This window comes from Oncorhynchus clarkii, chromosome 6 (genome assembly GCF_045791955.1).
Source record: "Oncorhynchus clarkii lewisi isolate Uvic-CL-2024 chromosome 6, UVic_Ocla_1.0, whole genome shotgun sequence".
In the NCBI taxonomy this organism is placed as follows: Eukaryota; Metazoa; Chordata; class Actinopteri; order Salmoniformes; family Salmonidae; genus Oncorhynchus; species Oncorhynchus clarkii.
The window spans coordinates 11,633,519-11,653,536 of NC_092152.1; the positions used below are offsets into that span (position 1 = coordinate 11,633,519).

Genomic DNA, 20,018 nt, shown 5'->3' on the forward strand with positions numbered 1-20,018 from the left:
CTCTAATGAATAGGGGAGAGCAGCCAACCCTGCGGGATAAAGCCATCCAAACATAATTAGCGATAACCCAACACCCAAACGAAAGAAACTCTAGTAGATTGGTTCAATGTCACCAAAGTCAACAGCACCACACGCCGAGCATCTCTTCTCATTTTTTTTTATCAGTAAATAATACAGAGTGAAAATAATTTATTAAAACAACTATTGTGGTGGAGAGACCACTTGACATTGTATGATTTTGTTTGTTTGGGTTCTCTCATTTCTCTACATTGTGAACCCTGTAAATGTTTTTAAAAAATAACCTTAAAATCGACTTACATGAATATTAAGGGCATATTAAGGGCTTATCTATGTACAATATACAGGATATAACATCATGTCACCAGTGTGTAAATACAGTCATGTTCTTCATCAAACACTCTAAATAATAAGTACTTGTTATCCAATATGAGAGCTAACAGTCAACGAAGTGTCCTGGACTTTGTGGTCAGTTAAGAAACATACATTACAGAGACTCTTGTGATGCTCTGTCCACTACAAGAGAAACGATCATTGTAAATCAGTTGTGTACACATTTGTTCAGAACTCAAAACCTCAACTTTGTCCTTAAACCTTGAGCTCCCCTTTCTATTCCCAATCCTTGTCCTGAGAGCAGTATGTTGATCTATCCCAAAGTTGCAATAATTAAAGACGAACCCCCTCCAACTTGTAAACCATACAGGAAATGTTCCAGAATTATTACAGTTCGTATTAAACACATAGTGGAATCAGGCGCAAACACTGTAGAGATATAGGCTGGCTGGCTGTGGGGATACAGGCTGATGGTCTGGCTGGCTGGAGGGATACAGGCTGATGGGCTGGCTGGAGGGATACAGGCAGATGGGCTGGCTGGGTGGATACAGGCTGGTGGGCTGGCTGGGGGAATACAGGCTGATGGGCTGGCTGGAGGGATACAGGCTGACGGGCTGGCTGGAGGGATACAGGCTGGTGGGCTGGCTGGAGGGATACAGGCTGGTGGGCTGGCTGGAGGGATACAGGCTGACGGGCTGGCTGGGGGGATACAGGCTGACGGGCTGGCTGGGTGGATACAGGCTGGTGGGCTGGCTGGGGGAATACAGGCTGATGGGCTGGCTGGAGGGATACAGGCTGACGGGCTGGCTGGAGGGATACAGGCTGGTGGGCTGGCTGGAGGGATACAGGCTGGTGGGCTGGCTGGAGGGATACAGGCTGACGGGCTGGCTGGGGGGATACAGGCTGACGGGCTGGCTGGGGGGATACAGGCTGACGGGCTGGCTGGGGGGATACAGGCTGACGGGCTGGCTGGGGGGGGATACAGGCTGACGGGCTGGCTGAGGGGATACAGGCTGACGGGATAGAGGCTGATGGGCTGGCTGGAGGGATAGAGGCTGATGGGCTGGCTGGAGGGATACAGGCTCGTGGGCTGGCTGGAGGGATACAGGCTGATGGGCTGGCTGGAGGGATGCAGGCTGATGGGCTGGCTGGAGGGATACAGGCTGATGGGCTGGCTGGGGGGGATACAGGCTGACGGGCTGGCTGGGGGGATACAGGCTGACGGGCTGGCTGGGGGGGATACAGGCTGACGGGCTGGCTGGGGGGATACAGGCTGACGGGCTGGCTGGGGGGATACAGGCTGTGGGGATACAGGCTGGTGGGGGGGATACAGGCTGAGGGGATACAGGCTGGTGGGCTGGCTGGGGGGATACAGGCTGAGAGGATACAGGCTGGTGGGCTGGCTGGGGGAATACAGGCTGATGGGCTGGCTGGAGGGATACAGGCTGACGGGCTGGCTGGAGGGATACAGGCTGGTGGGCTGGCTGGAGGGATACAGGCTGATGGGCTGGCTGGAGGGATACAGGCTGATGGGCTGGCTGGAGGGATACAGGCTGATGGGCTGGCTGGAGGGATACAGGCTGATGGGCTGGCTGGAGGGATACAGGCTGTGGGGATACAGGCTGGTGGGCTGGCTGGAGGGATACAGGCTGGCGGGCTGGCTGGGGGGATACAGGCTGGCGGGCTGGCTGGGGGGATACAGGCTGGCGGGCTGGCTGGGGGGATACAGGCTGACGGCTGGCTGGGGGGATACAGGCGGTGGGGATACAGGCTGGTGGGGGGGATACAGGCTGAGGGGATACAGGCTGGTGGGCTGGCTGGGGGGATACAGGCTGAGAGGATACAAGCTGACGGGCTGGCTGAGGGGATACAGGCTGACGGGCTGGCTGGGGGGATAGAGGCTGGTGGGCTGGCTGGAGGGATACAGGCTGGTGGGCTGGCTGGGGGGATACAGGCCGGTGGGCTGGCTGGAGGGATACAGGCTGGTGGGCTGGCTGGAGGGATACAGGCTGGTGGGCTGGCTGGAGGGATACAGGCTGGTGGGCTGGCTGGAGGGATACAGGCTGACGGGCTGGCTGGGGGGATACAGGCTGACGAGCTGGCTGGGGGGATACAGGCTGGTGGGGGGGATACAGGCTGAGGGGATACAAGCTGACGGGCTGGCTGAGGGGATACAGGCTGACGGGATAGAGGCTGATGGGCTGGCTGGGGGGGGATACAGGCTGGTGGGCTGGCTGGAGGGATACAGGCTGGTGGTCTGGCTGGAGGGATACAGGCTGATGGGCTGGCTGGAGGGATACAGGCTGACGGGCTGGCTGGGGGGATACAGGCTGACGGACTGGCTGGGGGGACACAGGCTGACGGGCTGGCTGAGGGGATACAGGCTGACGGGCTGGCTGAGGTGATACAGGCTGACGGGATAGAGGCTGATGGGCTGGCTGGGGGGATACAGGCTGATGGGCTGGCTAGGGGGATAGAGACTGGGAGGCTTGGGGGTTGGCTGTGGAGATACAGGTTGGGTGGCTGGCTGTGGGGATACAAGCTGTGGGGCTGGCTGGGGGGGATCCTGGCTGGTGGGCTGGCTGGGGGGATTACAGGCTGATGGGCTGGCTGGGGGAATTACAGGCTGATGGGCTGGCTGGGGGGATTACAGGCTGATGGTCTGGCTGTGGAGTTACAGGCTGATGGTCTGGCTGTGGGGTTACAGGCTGATGGTCTGGCTGTGGGGATACAGGCTGGGGGGCTGGCTGTGGGGATACAGGCTGGGGGGCTGGTTGTGGGGATACAGGCAGGTGGACTGGTTGTGGGGATACAGGCTGGTGGGCTGGCTGGGGGGATACAGACTGGGAGGCTTGGGGGTTGGCTCTGGGGATACAGGTTGGGTGGCTGGCTGTGGGGGATCCTGGCTGGTGGGCTGGCTGGGGGAATACCGGCTGGTGGGCTGGCTGCGGGGGATCCTGGCTGGTGGGCTGGCTGGGGGGTTATCCTGGCTGGTGGGCTGGCTGCGGGGGATACCGGCTGGTGGGCTGGCTGGGGGAATACCGGCTGGTGGGCTGGCTGGGTGGTTATCCTGGCTGGTGGGCTGGCTGCGGGGGATACCGGCTGGTGGGCTGGCTGGGGGAATACCAGCTGGTGGGCTGGCTGTGGGGATACCGGCTGGAGGGCTGGCTGTGGGGATACTGGCTGGAGGGCTGGCTGTGGGGATACAGGCTGATGGGATACAGGTTGGGTGGCTGGCTGTGGGTATACAAGCTGTGGGGCTGGCTGTGGGGATACAAGCTGTGGGGCTGGCTGTGGGGATACCGGCTGGAGGGCTGGCTGTGTTTGGCAGAAAGTCATCGTGGGTAAATGCAGCTGGCTGTTTCCACTAGCCCAGGGGTGTCAAACTCATTCCATGAGGGAAGAGTGTCTGCAGGTTTTTGTTTTTTCTTTTCAATTAAGCCGTAGACATCCAGCTGAGGGGAGTTCCTTACTAATTAGTGACCTTAATTCATCAATCAAGTACAAGGGTGGAGTGAAAACTCGCAGACACACGGCCCTCTGTGGAATGAGTTTGACACCTGATGTACTAGCCCATCATTGTCGTCATGGGATACAGAGAGCCCCGCTAAACACAGGATAGAGAGAGCACTGAAGACATTCCCTCCTCCAAGCTGCTCTCTCTTTCACTCTCTCTAGGTGTGACAATGCTGGGCTAGTGTAAGTAGGCTGAGAGGGAGAGAGAAAGAGGAGAGAGGAGAGAGAGGTAGAGGGAGAGAGAAAGAGGAGAGAGGAGAGAGGTAGAGGGAGAGAGAAAGAGGAGAGAGGAGAGAGAGGTAGAGGGAGAGAGAAAGAGGAGAGAGAGGTAGAGGGAGAGAGAAAGAGGAGAGAGGGGTAGAGGGAGAGAGAAAGAGGAGAGAGGGGTAGAGGGAGAGAGAAAGTGGAGAGAGGGGTAGAGGTAGAGAGAAAGAGGAGAGAGGGGTAGAGGTAGAGAGAAAGAGGAGAGAGGAGAGAGAAGTAGAGGGAGAGAGAAAGTGGAGCAGTAAGTAAGTAAGCTGCATTTCTTCAAGATGTCCTTCACCTTGATGAGTCCTTGCTTCTGCTCCAACTAGACTGGACTCCAACTAGACCACTTTCTGTTGTTTCCAAAGAGAGCAGACAACAGACAGTCTCCCAGCAGCCTCTATACTGTACACCACTATGTACTGTAGCGTTGAGTCCAGTTGCATGGCAGTTTCATGTACATTGTTACAAAAATCATTGCGTGTCTAATTATCATTACAGCTCATGACCATTTTTTTGTAAACCCATCTTACAGTTCAAAGATGTGCATTCTCATGTACCATCAACATTGTTATCACAATGGGTGTTCTCCGAATATGAAACGCTATGCATTGAACAAGACCTATTGCCTTAAATAAGTGACAGTACAAGGATAGGGTTCTATTCTCACACGAGACATTATACAGCCTATACGAGCAGGAGTGCTGATCTAGGATCAGGTAGCTCCTATAAAACATCATCTAATTCATTCTTTATCTAAAAGACAAAACTGATCTTAGATCAGCACTCAGATGCTTTATGAGTACCTTCCCTGGTGAATCGTCCCAGTTTATGATATCAACATATAAAAGTGTCAGGTGTAGACAGACATCGGTTCTTATTAAAGACACCCACTTTCACTGTACAAAAGCCCCCCCCCCCCCCGCTTAAATGTGTATATAATCTTAAAAAGCATGCAATTATTAAAAGGTTAATGAATGAAACTCCCTTAAATGGGACTGACTGTCTGTGTCAGAAATCAGAGTTGGGATCTTTGACAGGATTTGGCAAATATGAGAAGGATGTCAGTCACATTGTCAGTGCAATGAGCAGCATGGATTGGCCATGTTCAGCTATGCTGACAAAACTGTAACATTCACATGAGTTAATTCCCTGTAGTGTTAGAGCTGAGAGGGGAGTGGAGTGTCTCCATGTTAGGGTGTAATAGCAGTGTGTGTGTGGGCATAAGCAGCTGTCAGCCAACGCTCATCATTTAGTGCTGATCTAAGGTGTTAGACTGACGAGTGCCATGTGAACACTGGCTGACTGACTGGCAGACTGGCTGGCGGGCAGACTGGCAGACTGGTGTGTGTGTGTGTGTTCAAGTGAGCACATCTATCAACCTTTTAATATGTCAAAGTGGTCAAATGCACAGTACCACACAGACATGTACCTTCCGAGGTTCTGTGAGTCTAGAGGTATGCTTGGATGATCGTGTAACTGTGATCTAGACGGTGGGTACAGGATAGTGTCTGTTACAGCATACTCTGCTCAGGGATGGGAAGGACTGACAGCTAGGGTTGAGATGAATGAAATGTAAGAAATGGGTAGGATTTGAGCTAACGTCAAGTTGATTGGAAGTTTTGAGTGTTGAGGACACTGGTTGTTAGGTGAATTCCGGAGATGACTTTCACTTCCATGATTCAGATGGTGATGTGTCCATTATATTATATGTTTTAGGGGATATGGGGAAAGTGAAAGGTGTGTGTATGTGTGTGTGTAAGTCTGAGTGGTTGTGTGCGTGCGTGTGTGTGTGTGCGCACGACCCCAGTGCCTTAGCCGTCGTGTTGGGCCAGGGCCTGCAGTTCGGCAGTGTGAAGTGAGTGCTGCAGGAAGACGTTCTTGCGGCTGTACATGTGCAGGGAAAGGGGGCCTCTGGGAGGCTGGCCCAGGCGGCCCGTGAAGGAGGAAGAGGAAGATGAGGTGGAGAGAGAAGGCTGGCAAGGGATAGGTACCGGGGCTCTCTCGCTGTCTGAGGAGAGGCTGCTGCGGCAGGGACTGCCTCGGCTCTGGAGGCTGGAGCTGCTGCCCCACACCGCAGTCCCCACCCCCACCGCCCGGGGGATCTGGCTGGCTGGGTAGTCGATTCTCCTGAGAGCCCCTACCTCTGATGAGATCAGAGCCCCTTCTGGTCTCCTCGGGGGTCCTGCATGGTCCCTGCCTCCCCCGGGGCCACTGGACGACAGGGCTGGGGCTGGGCAGTGGCTCTCATCGCTGGAAGTGGAGTGTTCTGCCGCCATACGGCTGTATTGGTCCTCGATGAGAGACCGAGCCGGCCTTCTGTCTCTTGTGCTGGTACTGTTTTGGCTTGTTTCCCGGCTGGGATGGATGGTCTGCGAACCGAGAGAAAGAGGGAGAGAGAAAGACAAAAAACTGTAACAATATGACACCAATGTAGCTGGTTAACTGCAGGGACATTTTGACGAGGCATCGTAAGTTCCCGGAGCTTTGTCTAATTATTTCCCGACCAACTGGAACCTTGCTCTGTAAGAACCAGAACAGGAAGCAGCCTCAGTCCAACTGGGGACTTTAACCAGAACAGGAAGCAGCCTCAGTCCAACTGGAGACTTTAACCAGAACAGGAAGCAGCCTCAGTCCAACTGGAGACTTTAACCAGAACAGGAAGCAGCCTCAGTCCAACTGGAGACTTTAACCAGAACAGGAAGCAGCCTCAGTACAACTGGAGACTTTAACCAGAACAGGAAGCAGCCTCAGTCCAACTGGAGACTTTAACCAGAACAGGAAGCAGCCTCAGTACAACTGGAGACTTTAACCAGAACAGGAAGCAGCCTCAGTACAACTGGAGACTTTAACCAGAACAGGAAGCAGCCTCAGTACAACTGGAGACTTTAACCAGAACAGGAAGCAGCCTCAGTACAACTGGAGACTTTAACCAGAACAGGAAGCAGCCTCAGTCTCTACAGCACACAGTGGGGAGGTGATACACAAAGCAATGGCACCAAGGAGAGACAGCCACCTGTTCCTGGTCACACAACACTGCCTCTCTTATGCAACATGGCCATGTTTAGCAAATACTTTTATCCAAAGTGACTTACAGGACCTCTTTCTCCCCTCTCTCTCTCCAGATGAAATCCTGCTGACCACTGGCTGCGTCCCATTCCTCACTTCCCTCATCAACTCATCCCTGACCACTGGCTGCGTCCCATTCCTCACTTCCTCATCAACTCATCCCTGACCACTGGCTGCGTCCCATTCCTCACTTCCATCATCAACTCATCCCTGACTACTGGCTGCGTCCCCTCTGACTTCAAAATGTGCCCTAGTTGCTCCCCTCCTCAAGAAACCAACACTTGACCCTCGTATGTCAAAAACTACAAACCAGTATCCCTTCTTTCTTTTCTTTCAAAAACACTTGAGTGTGAGGTCTCTGACTAACTCTCTCGCTATCTCTCTCAGAACAATCTTCTTGACCCTAACCAGTCACGCTTCAAGGTGGCTCACTCAACGAAGACTGCGCCTCTCGGTGTCACGGATGCTGTCTGCACTGCCAAAGCTGACTCTCTCTCCTGTTTTCATTCTCCTAGATGGATCTGCTGCCTTGGACACCCTGAACCATCATTCCCCCTTCTGACACCCAGCCTGGCAGATACCTCAGCTTGGATGTCGGCCCACCACCTCAAGCTGAACCTCGACAAGACGGAGCTGCTCTTCAGATTCTACGTCAAATGTTTGACTAACTAAACACAATCTGAGTAGACGGGAGGTTACATAGGAAATTAACCGAGTCGACAGCCCAAAAAGTAAAGCAATTTCCTTACCGTGTTTGATACACATCTACTGTGAGCAGGGGAATCTAATTACAAGGAGCAAAGCATATGCAATAACTTTGGAGGTGTAAATGGGAATTGGATGTGATATCACCGTGTTATTCCATCACAGAGGAAAACAGATGGAGACAGAAAGGGCCTATTGGGACGGAGGAACAGAGTGCTAACGCGTCATGTCTGATCCCATTTAGTATGTGTATTTATTAGGGATCCCCCATTAGCTACTCTTCCTGGGGTCCAAACACATCACACCAACAAATCTAAATAAAACAATCCATCATAGAACATTATTACTCCACTACATATCTACAATACAACAGCTATAACACCACCGTACACCAATATTATAATGTACGTGTGTGTGTGTTCCTGTCTGCCAAGTCTGCGTTGTTCAATAAGTTGTAGTTTTACCTGCTTGCATTAGTTACTTGATGGGGAATAGAGTTCCATCATTACTTAGGCAGAAATAACGCTATCATTCCATCAACACATTAAATGGACACAGTAATAAAAACCAGAAGAACACTGAGCTTTTCAAAATAATCACTTGTGTGTGTATATATATATATCATTCCTTCAGATATCCCGAGACCTGTGAACTGACATTGAAAGGATGAGTAAAAAGCAGTGTGTGTGTCTGCGTGTGCTGAGAGTTCTCCAGCCGTGTTGATGGAACAGGGCTGGTAGAAAGATGGGAGGAGCGCTGGTGTAGCCAAGGACAAGGGGAGGGGGGTTGATTTACAAACTCTGGTGTCCTCTCAAGTATACACTCTGTGGCAACTGGCCTGCCTCGGTCGGCAAAACACACACAATAGTAAAACAGAGTGATTTAAAAGTAAAGCCTCTGCAGTCCCAGTCTTTATTGGGCTGTGAAGAAACACAGCAAGTTGCTAATGGCAGAGTTTTGTTAAAAGCCTTCCAGCTGATTATATGCACAAGTGGAGACGCAACACCATTTCATCACTTTTTTCCCCTCGAGGAGAAAGCCACAGCGAGGCTGCTTTGTTCTCTATCCAGTTGCACACTGAACACAGTGAGTCAGTAGAGACCGTACAGTCTGATTCACAGTGAACACAGTGAGTCAGTAGAGACCGTACAGTCTGATTCACACTGAACACAGTGAGTCAGTAGAGACCGTACAGTCTGATTCACACTGAACACAGTGAGTCAGTAGAGACCGTACAGTCTGATTCACACTGAACCCAGTGAGTCAGTAGAGACCGTACAGTCTGATTCACACTGAACCCAGTGAGTCAGTAGAGACCGTACAGTCTGATTCACACTGAACACAGTGAGTCAGTAGAGACCGTACAGTCTGATTCACACTGAACACAGTGAGTCAGTAGAGACCGTACAGTCTGATACAAATGCTACAGTCCAGCTGAGCACAGCAGTCATTCATTCATGTGTTGCTAAAATTTGCCATCTGAAGACACAAATGTCTGCGACAAGGAGCAAAAACATGCTCTCTGTCTCTCGCGCTCTCTCTCTCTCTCTCTAAAAACAAAATGGAAGGACGTGAACAGCCCTTCTCCACCCACAACTAAATGCAGTTTGTCAGATCAACACAATGAAGCAGAAAAACAAACTCTAAACATTGTATGAAAAGACTGTCATTGAGGGCTTGGGCTTTTTGTCGTGCCTGCCTCTCTGTATTGTACGATTCCTCGCAGAGCCAGCTGAGGTACAATCAGAGTCCTCTCGTGGTGATTACGCAATCAGAGTCCTCTCGTGGTGATTACGCAATCAGAGTCCTCTCGTGGTGATTACGCAATCAGAGTCCTCTCGTGGTGATTACGCAATCAGATCAGATCAAATCATATCTCAATTTTTGTTTCAAACTTAATGGCGATTCATGATATACAGTGCATTCGGAAAGTATTCAAACCCTTTGACATTTTCAGCTATTTCCAGGTCTCTCCAGAGATGTTCAAATCGGGTTCAAGTTTGGGCTCTGGCTGGGCCACTCAAGGACATTCAGAGACTTGTCCCGAAGCCACTCCTGCATTGTCTTGGCTGTGTGCTTAGGGTTGTTGTCCTGTTAGAAGGTGAACCATTGCCCCAGTCTGAGGTCCTGAGCGCTCTGGAGCACGTTTTCATCAAGGATCACTCTGTACTTTGCTCTGTTCATCTTTCCCTCGATCCTGACTAGTTTCCCAGTCCCTGCCACCACCATGCTTCACCATAGGGATGGTATTGGCCAGGTGATGAGCGGTGCCTGGTTTCCTCCAGATGTGATGCTTGGCATTCAGGCCAAAGAGTTCAATCTTGGTTTCATCAGACCAGAGAATGTTTTTTACCATGGTCGGAGAGTCTTTAGGTGCCTTTTGGCAAACTCCAAGCGGGCTGTCATGTGCCTTTTCCTGATTCGTGACTTCCTGTCTGGCCACTCTACCATAAAGGTCTGATTGGTGGAGTGCTGCAGAGATGGTTGTCCTTCTGGAAGGTTATCCTACCTCCACAGAGGAACTGGAGCTGTGTCAGAGTGACCATCGAGTTCTTGGTTACCTAACTGACCAAGGCCCTTCTCCCCTGATTTCTCAGTTTGGCTGAGAGTCTTGGTGGTTCCAAACTTCTTCAATTTAAGAATGATGGAGGCCACTGTTTTCTTGGGGACCTTCAATGTTGCAGAAATGGTTTGGTACTCTTCCCAAGATCTGTGCCTCAACACAATCCTGTCTCTGAACTCTACAGACAATTCCTTCAACCTCATGGCTTGGTTTTTGCTCTGACATGCACAGTCAACTGTGGGACCTTGTATAGACAGATTCAAATCATGTCCAATCAATTGAATGTACCACAGGTGGACTCCAATCAAGTTGTAGAAACATCTCAAGGATGATCAACGGAAACAGGATGCTTCTGAGCTCAATGTCGAGTCGTATAGCAAAGGGACTGAATACGTATGTACCGTGGTAAATAAGGCATTTCTGTTTTTATTTTTAATACATTTGCCAACATTTCTAATAACCTGTTTTCGCTTTATCGTAGCGGGGAATTGTGTGAAGACTTATGAGAAAAATCTATTAAATTCACTCCAGAAAAAGGCTCAACGTAACAAAATATGGAAAAAGTTTAGGGATCTGAATAAATAATTTGTAAAAAACTCTCTAAATAAGCGTTGTTCAGTTAAAGGTCAAATACACCGCATTTCAAACAGCCAGCAACAATCAAATTCATTCAGGGCTTGTGAAGTTATACTTAAGTTAAATATAACCCTTCCACATCAATAAGACCCACAATTTAATTTTTTTAAATGTCACCTTTATTTAACCCGGTAGGCTAGTTGAGAACAAGTTCTCATTTACAACTGCGACCTGGCCAAGATAAAGCAAAGCAGTGTGAACAGACAGCAACACAGAGTTGTGTCATAATTAATTTTATCAAAATAGTTTAACCTGCTTTCTATGAAAATGCCATTTTCTGTTACAAATTTAACCAGAACCATGTATAATGTACATTCACTAATAAATGACTGACTTATTGTAGCAGGCATTGGGCTATAGGAAATAACACTGGTCTCATCAACCATCTCTCAAGCCCACGTGCTAGCCATTAGCCAGCTAATCTTTATATTTCTAGTGTAGCCAACTTGGATCTATTTGCTACAGTAGCTGACAAGGTTGAACAGTTGAATACTTCTGCACACACCCTTCTGTCTGTCTTCAGCGGTTTGAACAGCATGTTAGCCTTTCCACTTTGTTCAGATGTTGAAATCAAGTGGCCTATATTATTTCTCAGAATGAGAACAAGTTGCCAATTCCTTATATAAAATTGTGTTTTATGCATATATATATATATATAAATAAAACACAGACTAGACAGCTAGTATAACAGTCTTTGGCTGAAATGCTGCTAGTGGTACGTGGTACCCCAATGCTGCTAGTGGTACGTAGTACCCCAATGCTGCGCGTGGTACGTAGTACCCCAATGCTGCTAGTGGTACGTAGTACCCCAATGCTGCTAGTGGTACGTAGTACCCCAATGCTGCTAGTGGTACGTAGCACCCCAATGCTGCTAGTGGTACGTAGCACCCCAATGCTGCTAGTGGTACGTAGTACCCCAATGCTGCGCGTGGTACGTAGTACCCCAATGCTGCGCGTGGTACGTAGTACCCCAATGCTGCGCGTGACAAACTGGGCATTTGTGTTCCGGAAGCAATGTTCACTCTGGTTTTATTAGTGTCTTTTCTGCAAGCACTTTGAGTAGTTGAGACATACAAAAGGTCTTGTTAGAAAAGTGAACTTCTCCTTTATTACAGTAAAATAAATGCCTCAACGTGTTTCGGTGTCCATATGACCAATTCTGTTGGACCAAACCTCAAATGCAAATAGCGAGTTGAAACCGCTCGTCGGAGAGGAAGATGTGATCTTTCAACTTTGTTGGCGTGAGAGGCAGGGGGAGGGGCTTGGTGTGTAAACCATAGAGGAAGAGGCAAAGCGATAGGTTTAACTCTCGCTAAAAATCAGTCCAAAATAAGGCCAATGCGTTTCTATAGGCTTATTTTGAACCTAAGCTTGTCGCCTGCTTTCCCGTCTTTGGAACAGCAACTCCCAATGTTAGGGAGGAGACGTGAGCATCTCTTCATTATATACACATCTCTGGTGTAAATGGGAAGGTGCACATAGCACAAAGGAGGGAAGGAGACGAGACCATAAATACAACATGAGAACAAGCGAACATAAAGCTTGATTCTTGCGATACCGGCACTTGGAATATCACAAAAAAATTAATAAAATTAATTCGATATAGCCCCAGCCCTCAGACCTCCCCTAGCCAGGCTACTTAATGAGCTTTAGGCAAACTAGTCTGGCAGCACATCACCACCATGCGCCAACCACCCACTCCATTCCCCTGCACAGAGCCCAGTACAAAGCCCTGCACACAGCCCAGTACAAAGCCCTGCACAGAGACCAGTACAAAGCCCTGCACAGACACCAGTACAAAGCCCTGCACACAGCCCAGTACAAAGCCCTGCACAGAGCCCAGTACAAAGCCCTGCACAGAGCCCAGTACAAAGCCCTGCACAGAGCCCTGCACACAGCCCAGTACAAAGCCCTGCACACAGCCCAGTACAAAGCCCTGCACACAGCCCAGTACAAAGCCCTGCACAGAGACCAGGTACAAAGCCCTGCACAGAGACCAGGTACAAAGCCCTGCACAGAGCCCAGTACAAAGCCCTGCACAGAGCCCAGTACAAAGCCCTGCACACAGCCCAGTACAAATTGCCCAGTACACAGCCCAGTACAAATTGCCCAGTACACAGAAATCCGAAATCAAAATGGGAGATCACAACAAAGAGAGGCTGTGAAGAGGTACAGAGGGAAAAAACGTAGAGGGAGAGAGAGAGAGAGAGAGAGAGAGAGAGAGAAAGAGAGAGAGCGAGCGAGAGAGAGAGAGCGAGAGAGCGAGAGAGAGCGAGAGAGCGAAAGAGAATTGGCTGGAAGTTGGAGTACACAAGGCTGGTAACACAATGATGAGGGCTGATGGAGCGCGTTGTTGATGGGAGGCAGAGCTCCATACACATCAAAGCTACCCGGCGCCTACTGCTACTGCAGCCCCCCTCACGCAACTGTCAGCTCTGCAGCAGATAAGATGCTTTACTGGGCCCGTCTTGTTCTCCCTGACAGCACAAGACCTGGATAAACAATAAGGAAAATATATATCAAGAGGGGGAAAAGGAGGCGAGGAGAAGAGAAGCAGCTGATAAATTGAGTTTGCATCAGATAGTATCTCAGATGTCTATAGAGGCTGATAATGTTGTAGCTACCAGCGTGTCACATCCTGAAAGCAGCTGCCATGCGTGACTGCACTCTATTCCTGCTCAAAAACAGCCAGAGAGAGGAGAGATGGAGTGCAGCTAGCTAGCTTGCCAATCAGGTGTCAAAAAAGACTGGACTGGAAGTACAATGCACACCACAGTGTGTCGACAAGAGTTCCAACAGAACACATTGTACTGCGCACGCACGCAGTCTCTGTCTCTCACACGCACACACACACACACACACGACATGTATACGCAAGCATGCACACGCACACAATAGAGTACTAGACCATGCAACAGTAAGCCTATATATTATGATGTAGACTGAAGACAGAAATAAGCTGAATAAACACAAACGATAATAAAATACCATGTTGTAAAAGGCCACGGGGATGGATGGTGAGAGCAGTAGGTCTGGTCCAGGGCAGTATACAGTAGCTCCATCCTCTACTAGAAGAAGTTTGTAGATGAACACACTAACGCCCTGGACCAGAGCTATGAGAACAGTAGCTCTCCTGCTCATGTCTCTTTAAACATGTTGAGGCAAACTGTCATTAAAACTGTCCTTCCCCAAACATGACATAGCACTGCCTGGGACTTAGGGCGTCATCCTGATCAGTGCAATGACCTACTAGGCAAACCACTAGCTGTCTGTTCTTCTGGCAGATGTGAACCTGAAACACAACGACAAACTCCTCAGTCATCACAGTGATCACACCGTCCAGACTGACATTGGGCTCTGGGGTGAAGTTGTACTAATCTAAGATCAGTTTCTCCTTCCCCAATTCTAACCTTAACCATTAGTGAGGAAAATGCAAAAAAACTGACCCAAGATCAACTTCACCCTACACCCTGATATTAGCAGGAAGGGTTGTTCAAGTCCAAAAAAGGCACCAAAGCTCCACAACATGGAAGAGTTGACATTAGAAGTAGATGTGGTGGAGGATTGTAGAGTGAAACACTCCGAACCTCAACACACCGGTGGAATCTGTGTGTACAGACAGGCTCAACGCTGTTCATGTACCTGTGTACATGGTAGAAAGTACCAGGGTTAAAATACAGCTCCAGAATCTCATTGCTAATTCAGATATAGCCCTTAAACCAGAGGCTTTCCATAATGAGGTTTCAGGAAAATTAGTTTGCAAAAGTTATTTCTCTAATTATGTTTTAATGATGTATTTTAAATCTGAATAATTTAATATTTTGTACAAAAAAAAAAGACCAAGTTAGACATCACCAACCTACATTGTACAGCATAATGTATTGCATTCTCTCTGAATGCCCCATTTTTATCTTGTGAGATTCAGCACAGACAGACTAGAACCTAACCAGATTCTCTCTGTCTTTTGTAGATGGACACAGTAATACTGCTACGTTGTATCCCTGTTGCTGTGGTTATGACCATCACAGAATAGCCGTAACAGAGTACAGCAGTAGCAGTAATACCGTATCATCACTGACAGTAATGTATGCGAGGTAATAATAAAATGTCTAAAAACCTAGTTTTCTACTACTACTGCTAGTACTCACTCCTACAAGGGCAGAAATACTTTGTACCAGGTTTAGGGTAATGAAGTATCTGATGATGGTCTACCCCAGGGTTCCCCAACTGCTGCCCCGTGGACCAAACATTATACCTTCTTGCGGTGAATTTGAAGTCCCACAAATTATTTGTAAATTAAGTTCTGGTCCTCGACCATCCGCTCAAGAAAAATATTGTTCCGCAGCTGAATCTAGTTCATGATCCCTGATCTACCATATGTGCTCAAAAAGAGCGAGAGAAAGAGAGGATTGAGAAAGAGGACAGGGGAGAAAGAGAGGAGAGAGAGAGAGAAAGAGAGGAGAGAGAGAAAGTGAGGAGAGAAAGCGAGAGAGAGAAAGAGAGAGAAAGAGAGAAAGTGAGGAGAGAGAGAAAGTGAGGAGAGAAAGTGAGGAGAGAAAACGAGAGAGAGAAAGAGAGGAGAGAGAAAGAGAGGAGAGAGAGAGAAAGAGAGGAGAGAGAGAGAGAAAGAGGAGAGAGAGAGAAAGTGAGGAGAGAGAGAAAGTGAGGAGAGAGAGAAAGTGAGGAGAGAAAGCGAGAGAGAGAAAGAGAGAGAGAAAGAGAGAGAAAGCGAGAGAGAGAAAGAGAGAGAAAGAGGACAGGGGAGAAAGAGAGGAGAGAGAGAGAAAGAGAGGAGAGGGGAGAAAGAGGAGAGAGAGGGAAAGAGGGGAGCAAGAGAGCAGAGAGAAAGAGGAGGGGAGAAAGGGAGCAGAGAGAAAGAGAGGAGAGGGGAGAAAGAGAGCAGAGAGAAAGAGAGGAGAGAGAAAGAGAGGAGAGAAAGAGAGCAGAGAGAAAGAGGAGAGGAGAGGGGAGAAAGACAGCAGAGAAAAAGACAGCAGAGTGAAAGACAGCAGAGAGAAAGACAGCAGAGAGAGAAAGAGATGAAAGAGAAAGAGAAGAGAGAGAGAGAAAGAGAAGAGAGCTACCATGTCCTTCATGGGCCTCCGGAGTGAACCTGTCACATGTCATTCCTGGCCAGGCTAGTGGGAGACTGCTGCCCCGATGGACGGACGGACAGCTGCCTGTCTCATGTCTCCCTCACCTTGGGGGCCCTGACAGCAAGGGCCAGCGCCGCCCGTCTCGTGTCAGTCCCATTGACCAGCCTGAAGGGGGAGGAGGGTTGTACTGAGGCCCTCATTAATTACCCCCATTGTATCCTCTGACAGTCTGCTGAGGGAGAGGGCTCGCATCCCGCATCAAACAGCAGTTCCAAAGTCCCGTCTCGGGGTACAAACACCTGCACACACATATACACACCACACGTGGACACACAGCTTTGACGGCCATCTCCAAGGGCATTCTGGAGACTGATATTGAGAGGGCAACAGGGCAAAAGCTGATAAATTGTAATCATAGCAGAGAGAGACAACACAGGTGATGTTTGGACATGGAGTGGAGAGCAGCCGGACACAAGCAGGAAATACCCTCACGTTTAACAGATCCTACCATTCTATTGGGCAAGACAAGCGGTTAAGGCATTGGGCCAGTAAACGAAAGGTTGCTGGTTTGAATCCGCGAGCCAACTAGGTGAAAAGATCTGTTGATGTGCAAGGCACTTACTAATTGCTCCTGTAAGTAGCTCTGAATAAGACTGTCTGCTAAATGTAAAAATGTAATTCTGAAAGCCAACCAATGGGCCTCCCGGTTTGTGTGCTTCTTCAACCTCATACTAGCCTGGGTACCAGTCTGTTGTGCCATCATGTTTGGCATGACGAGAAATGGGAAGGAGTGGCATGATGGCATAAACAGATTGGTACCCTCCTACTATTCTACAAATTAAAAAACACCAGTTTCTGAAAACATCAAGAGTACAAAACTTCAAACTGGGTCAGTCCCGTAGTTATCCGGCCTCTAAGGACATGAATCAAATCAATCAAATGTACTTATAAAGCCCTTTCTACATCAGCTGATATCTCAAAGTGCTGTACAGAAACCCAGCCTAAAACCCCAAACAACAAGCAATGCAGATGTAGAAGCACAGTGGCTAGGAAAAACTCCCTAGAAAGGCAGGAACCTAGAGAGGAACCAGGCTCTGAGGGGTAGCCAGTCATCTTCTGGCTGTGCCAGGTGGAGATTATTACAGTACATGGCCATTTAAGGCCAGATGAAGCAAAATGTCACACAAGTCCTGTTTGGAGACAGAACCTCAGGTAACTTTGCTTTGAGTCTGGCACAACACACACACACAGCGTTCTCTCAACACAACAGAAACACGTGTGTGTGTGTGTGTGTGTGTGTGTGTGGGCTGCCTCGCTCAGAGGACCACATGAAGAAAGAACACAGCCAATTTATGCTTATCAGATTTGATGTTATCACTGAATATTCATCTGCCATATTTGTCAACAGAATATTCTTACTATGTGCCTCAAGGCTATCCGGAATGTGCAGATTCCAAAAGAATACCCTCATCAATATGCATGTTTCTCTGCTTTCATTAATGTTGCAGTAAATTGTTTCAGGGCGCCGTCTCTGCATCCACAAACTGAAATATTAAACCAGACGGGCATGTGGCAAATCTGCTATTGCTCTCCTCAGTCCAACTGGAGTAGAGTGAACAGCAGGCATAGGAGAGGAGAGGAGCAGGGAGAAGAGAAGAACAGGAGCGGAGCAGAGGGGAGAGGAGTGGAGCAGAGGGGAGAGGAGCAGAAGGGAGAGGAGCAGAGAGGAGCAGAGCAGAGGGGAGAGGAGTGGAGCAGAGGGGAGAGGAGCAGAGCAGAGGGGAGAGGAGTAGAGGAAAGCAGAGGGGAGGGGAGAGGAGCAGAGGGGAGAGGAGCAGAGCGGAGAGGAGTAGAGGGGAGCAGAGGAGTAGAGGGGAGCAGAGGGGAGAGGCGCAGAGGGGAGAGGAGCAGAGGGGAGAGGAGCAGAGGGGAGGGGAGCAGAGGGGAGGGGAGAGGAGCAGAAGGGAGAGGAGCAGAAGGGAGAGGAGCAGAGGGGAGCAGAGGGGAGAGGAGCAGAGGGGAGGGGAGAGGAGCAGAGCGGAGGGGAGAGGAGCAGAGGGGAGAGGAGCAGAAGGGAGAGGAGCAGAGGGGAGAGGGGAGAGGAGCAGAGGGGAACATGCGTGGTTCTGGTACCGAATCCGGACAACATTTTTGCTTATGTATCGATCTGTGGACACCATAGAATGAAATGGCTTGCATTGAGCAATATCTATGGTTCTCTTCCGCCTGTGTGACGTAGGACGTGAAATCTGACACCACTTGAAGCTGGTATGTCCCTCCTACCATTTCAAATAAAAAAAATAAAAAAAAAGCGCCAAAAACAACAGGTATAGAACTTACTGTGAAATGCTTACTTACAAGCCCTTAACATTTAAAAAAAATTCTGCGTTTGTTGGTTAAGTAAGAAAATATTTGCCAAAAAAAGTAAAACAAAATCACACACACATATACAGGGGGTACCGGTACCGAGTCAATGTGGAGGCTATATACAGGGGGTAGCGGTACCGAGTCAATGTGGAGGCTATATACAGGGGGTAGCGGTACCGAGTCAATGTGGAGGCTATATACAGGGGGTAGCGGTACCGAGTCAATGTGGAGGCTATATACAGGGGGTACCGGTACAGAGTCAATGTGGAGGCTATATACAGGGGGTACCGGTACAGAGTCAATGTGGAGGCTATATACAGGGGGTACCGGTACCGAGTCAATGTGGAGGCTATATACAGGGGGTAGCGGTACAGAGTCAATGTGGAGGCTATATACAGGGGGTAGCGGTACCGAGTCAATGTGGAGGCTATATACAGGGGGTAGCGGTACAGAGTCAATGTGGAGGCTATATACAGGGGGTAGCGGTACCGAGTCAATGTGGAGGCTATATACAGGGGGTAGCGGTACCGAGTCAATGTGGAGGCTATATACAGGGGGTAGCGGTACCGAGTCAATGTGGAGGCTATATACAGGGGGTAGCGGTACCGAGTCAATGTGGAGGCTATATACAGGGGGTAGCGGTACCGAGTCAATGTGGAGGCTATATACAGGGGGTACCGGTACAGAGTCAATGTGGAGGCTATATACAGGGGGTACCGGTACAGAGTCAATGTGGAGGCTATATACAGGGGGTACCGGTACCGAGTCAATGTGGAGGCTATATACAGGGGGTAGCGGTACAGAGTCAATGTGGAGGCTATATACAGGGGGTAGCGGTACCGAGTCAATGTGGAGGCTATATACAGGGGGTAGCGGTACAGAGTCAATGTGGAGGCTATATACAGGGGGTAGCGGTACCGAGTCAATGTGGAGGCTATATACAGGGGGTAGCGGTACCGAGTCAATGTGGAGGCTATATACAGGGGGTAGCGGTACAGAGTCAATGTGGAGGCTATATACAGGGGGTAGCGGTACCGAGTCAATGTGGAGGCTATATACAGGGGGTAGCGGTACCGAGTCAATGTGGAGGCTATATACAGGGGGTAGCGGTACCGAGTCAATGTGGAGGCTATATACAGGGGGTACCGGTACAGAGTCAATGTGGAGGCTATATACAGGGGGTACCGGTACAGAGTCAATGTGGAGGCTATATACAGGGGGTACCGGTACCGAGTCAATGTGGAGGCTATATACAGGGGGTAGCGGTACAGAGTCAATGTGGAGGCTATATACAGGGGGTAGCGGTACCGAGTCAATGTGGAGGCTATATACAGGGGGTAGCGGTACAGAGTCAATGTGGAGGCTATATACAGGGGGTAGCGGTACCGAGTCAATGTGGAGGCTATATACAGGGGGTACCGGTACCGAGTCAATGTGGAGGCTATATACAGGGGGTAGCGGTACCGAGT

The 20,018-nt window shown here is 49.5% G+C and overlaps 2 protein-coding genes across 2 annotated transcripts in view; both read right to left on the bottom strand.

The window, feature by feature from the left end:
• Positions 1–767: 767 nt before the first annotated feature.
• Positions 768–4,682, bottom strand: LOC139412297 (proline-rich protein 36-like). The gene is made up of 4 exons (XM_071159142.1): positions 4,674–4,682; positions 3,057–3,718; positions 1,362–2,816; positions 768–1,320 (listed from the first exon to the last, which is right to left on the bottom strand). The coding sequence occupies exons 1-4, from the start codon at positions 4,680–4,682 to the stop codon at positions 768–770; spliced, it is 2,679 nt and encodes an 892-aa protein (XP_071015243.1).
• Positions 4,683–5,081: 399 nt separating this feature from the next.
• Positions 5,082–20,018, bottom strand: part of LOC139411905 (serine-rich coiled-coil domain-containing protein 1-like) — a 109,008-nt gene continuing 94,071 nt past the window's right edge. The window contains exon 10 of the mRNA XM_071158657.1: positions 5,082–6,485. Coding sequence (XP_071014758.1) covers positions 5,928–6,485 — 558 coding nt within the window. The 3' untranslated portion in view covers positions 5,082–5,927. The remainder of the gene's footprint in view (positions 6,486–20,018) is intronic.

Excerpts from the sequence above, each read along its gene's own strand:
- LOC139412297 (XM_071159142.1), bottom strand. Across the intron at positions 2,817-3,056 it reads CACAGCCAGACCATCAGCCT|CCAGCCCATCAGCCTGTATC; the intron begins GTAACCCCACAG and ends CTATCCCCCTAG. Across the intron at positions 1,321-1,361 it reads AGCCTCTATCCCGTCAGCCT|CCAGCCCGTCAGCCTGTATC; the intron begins GTATCCCCTCAG and ends ATCCCCCCCCAG.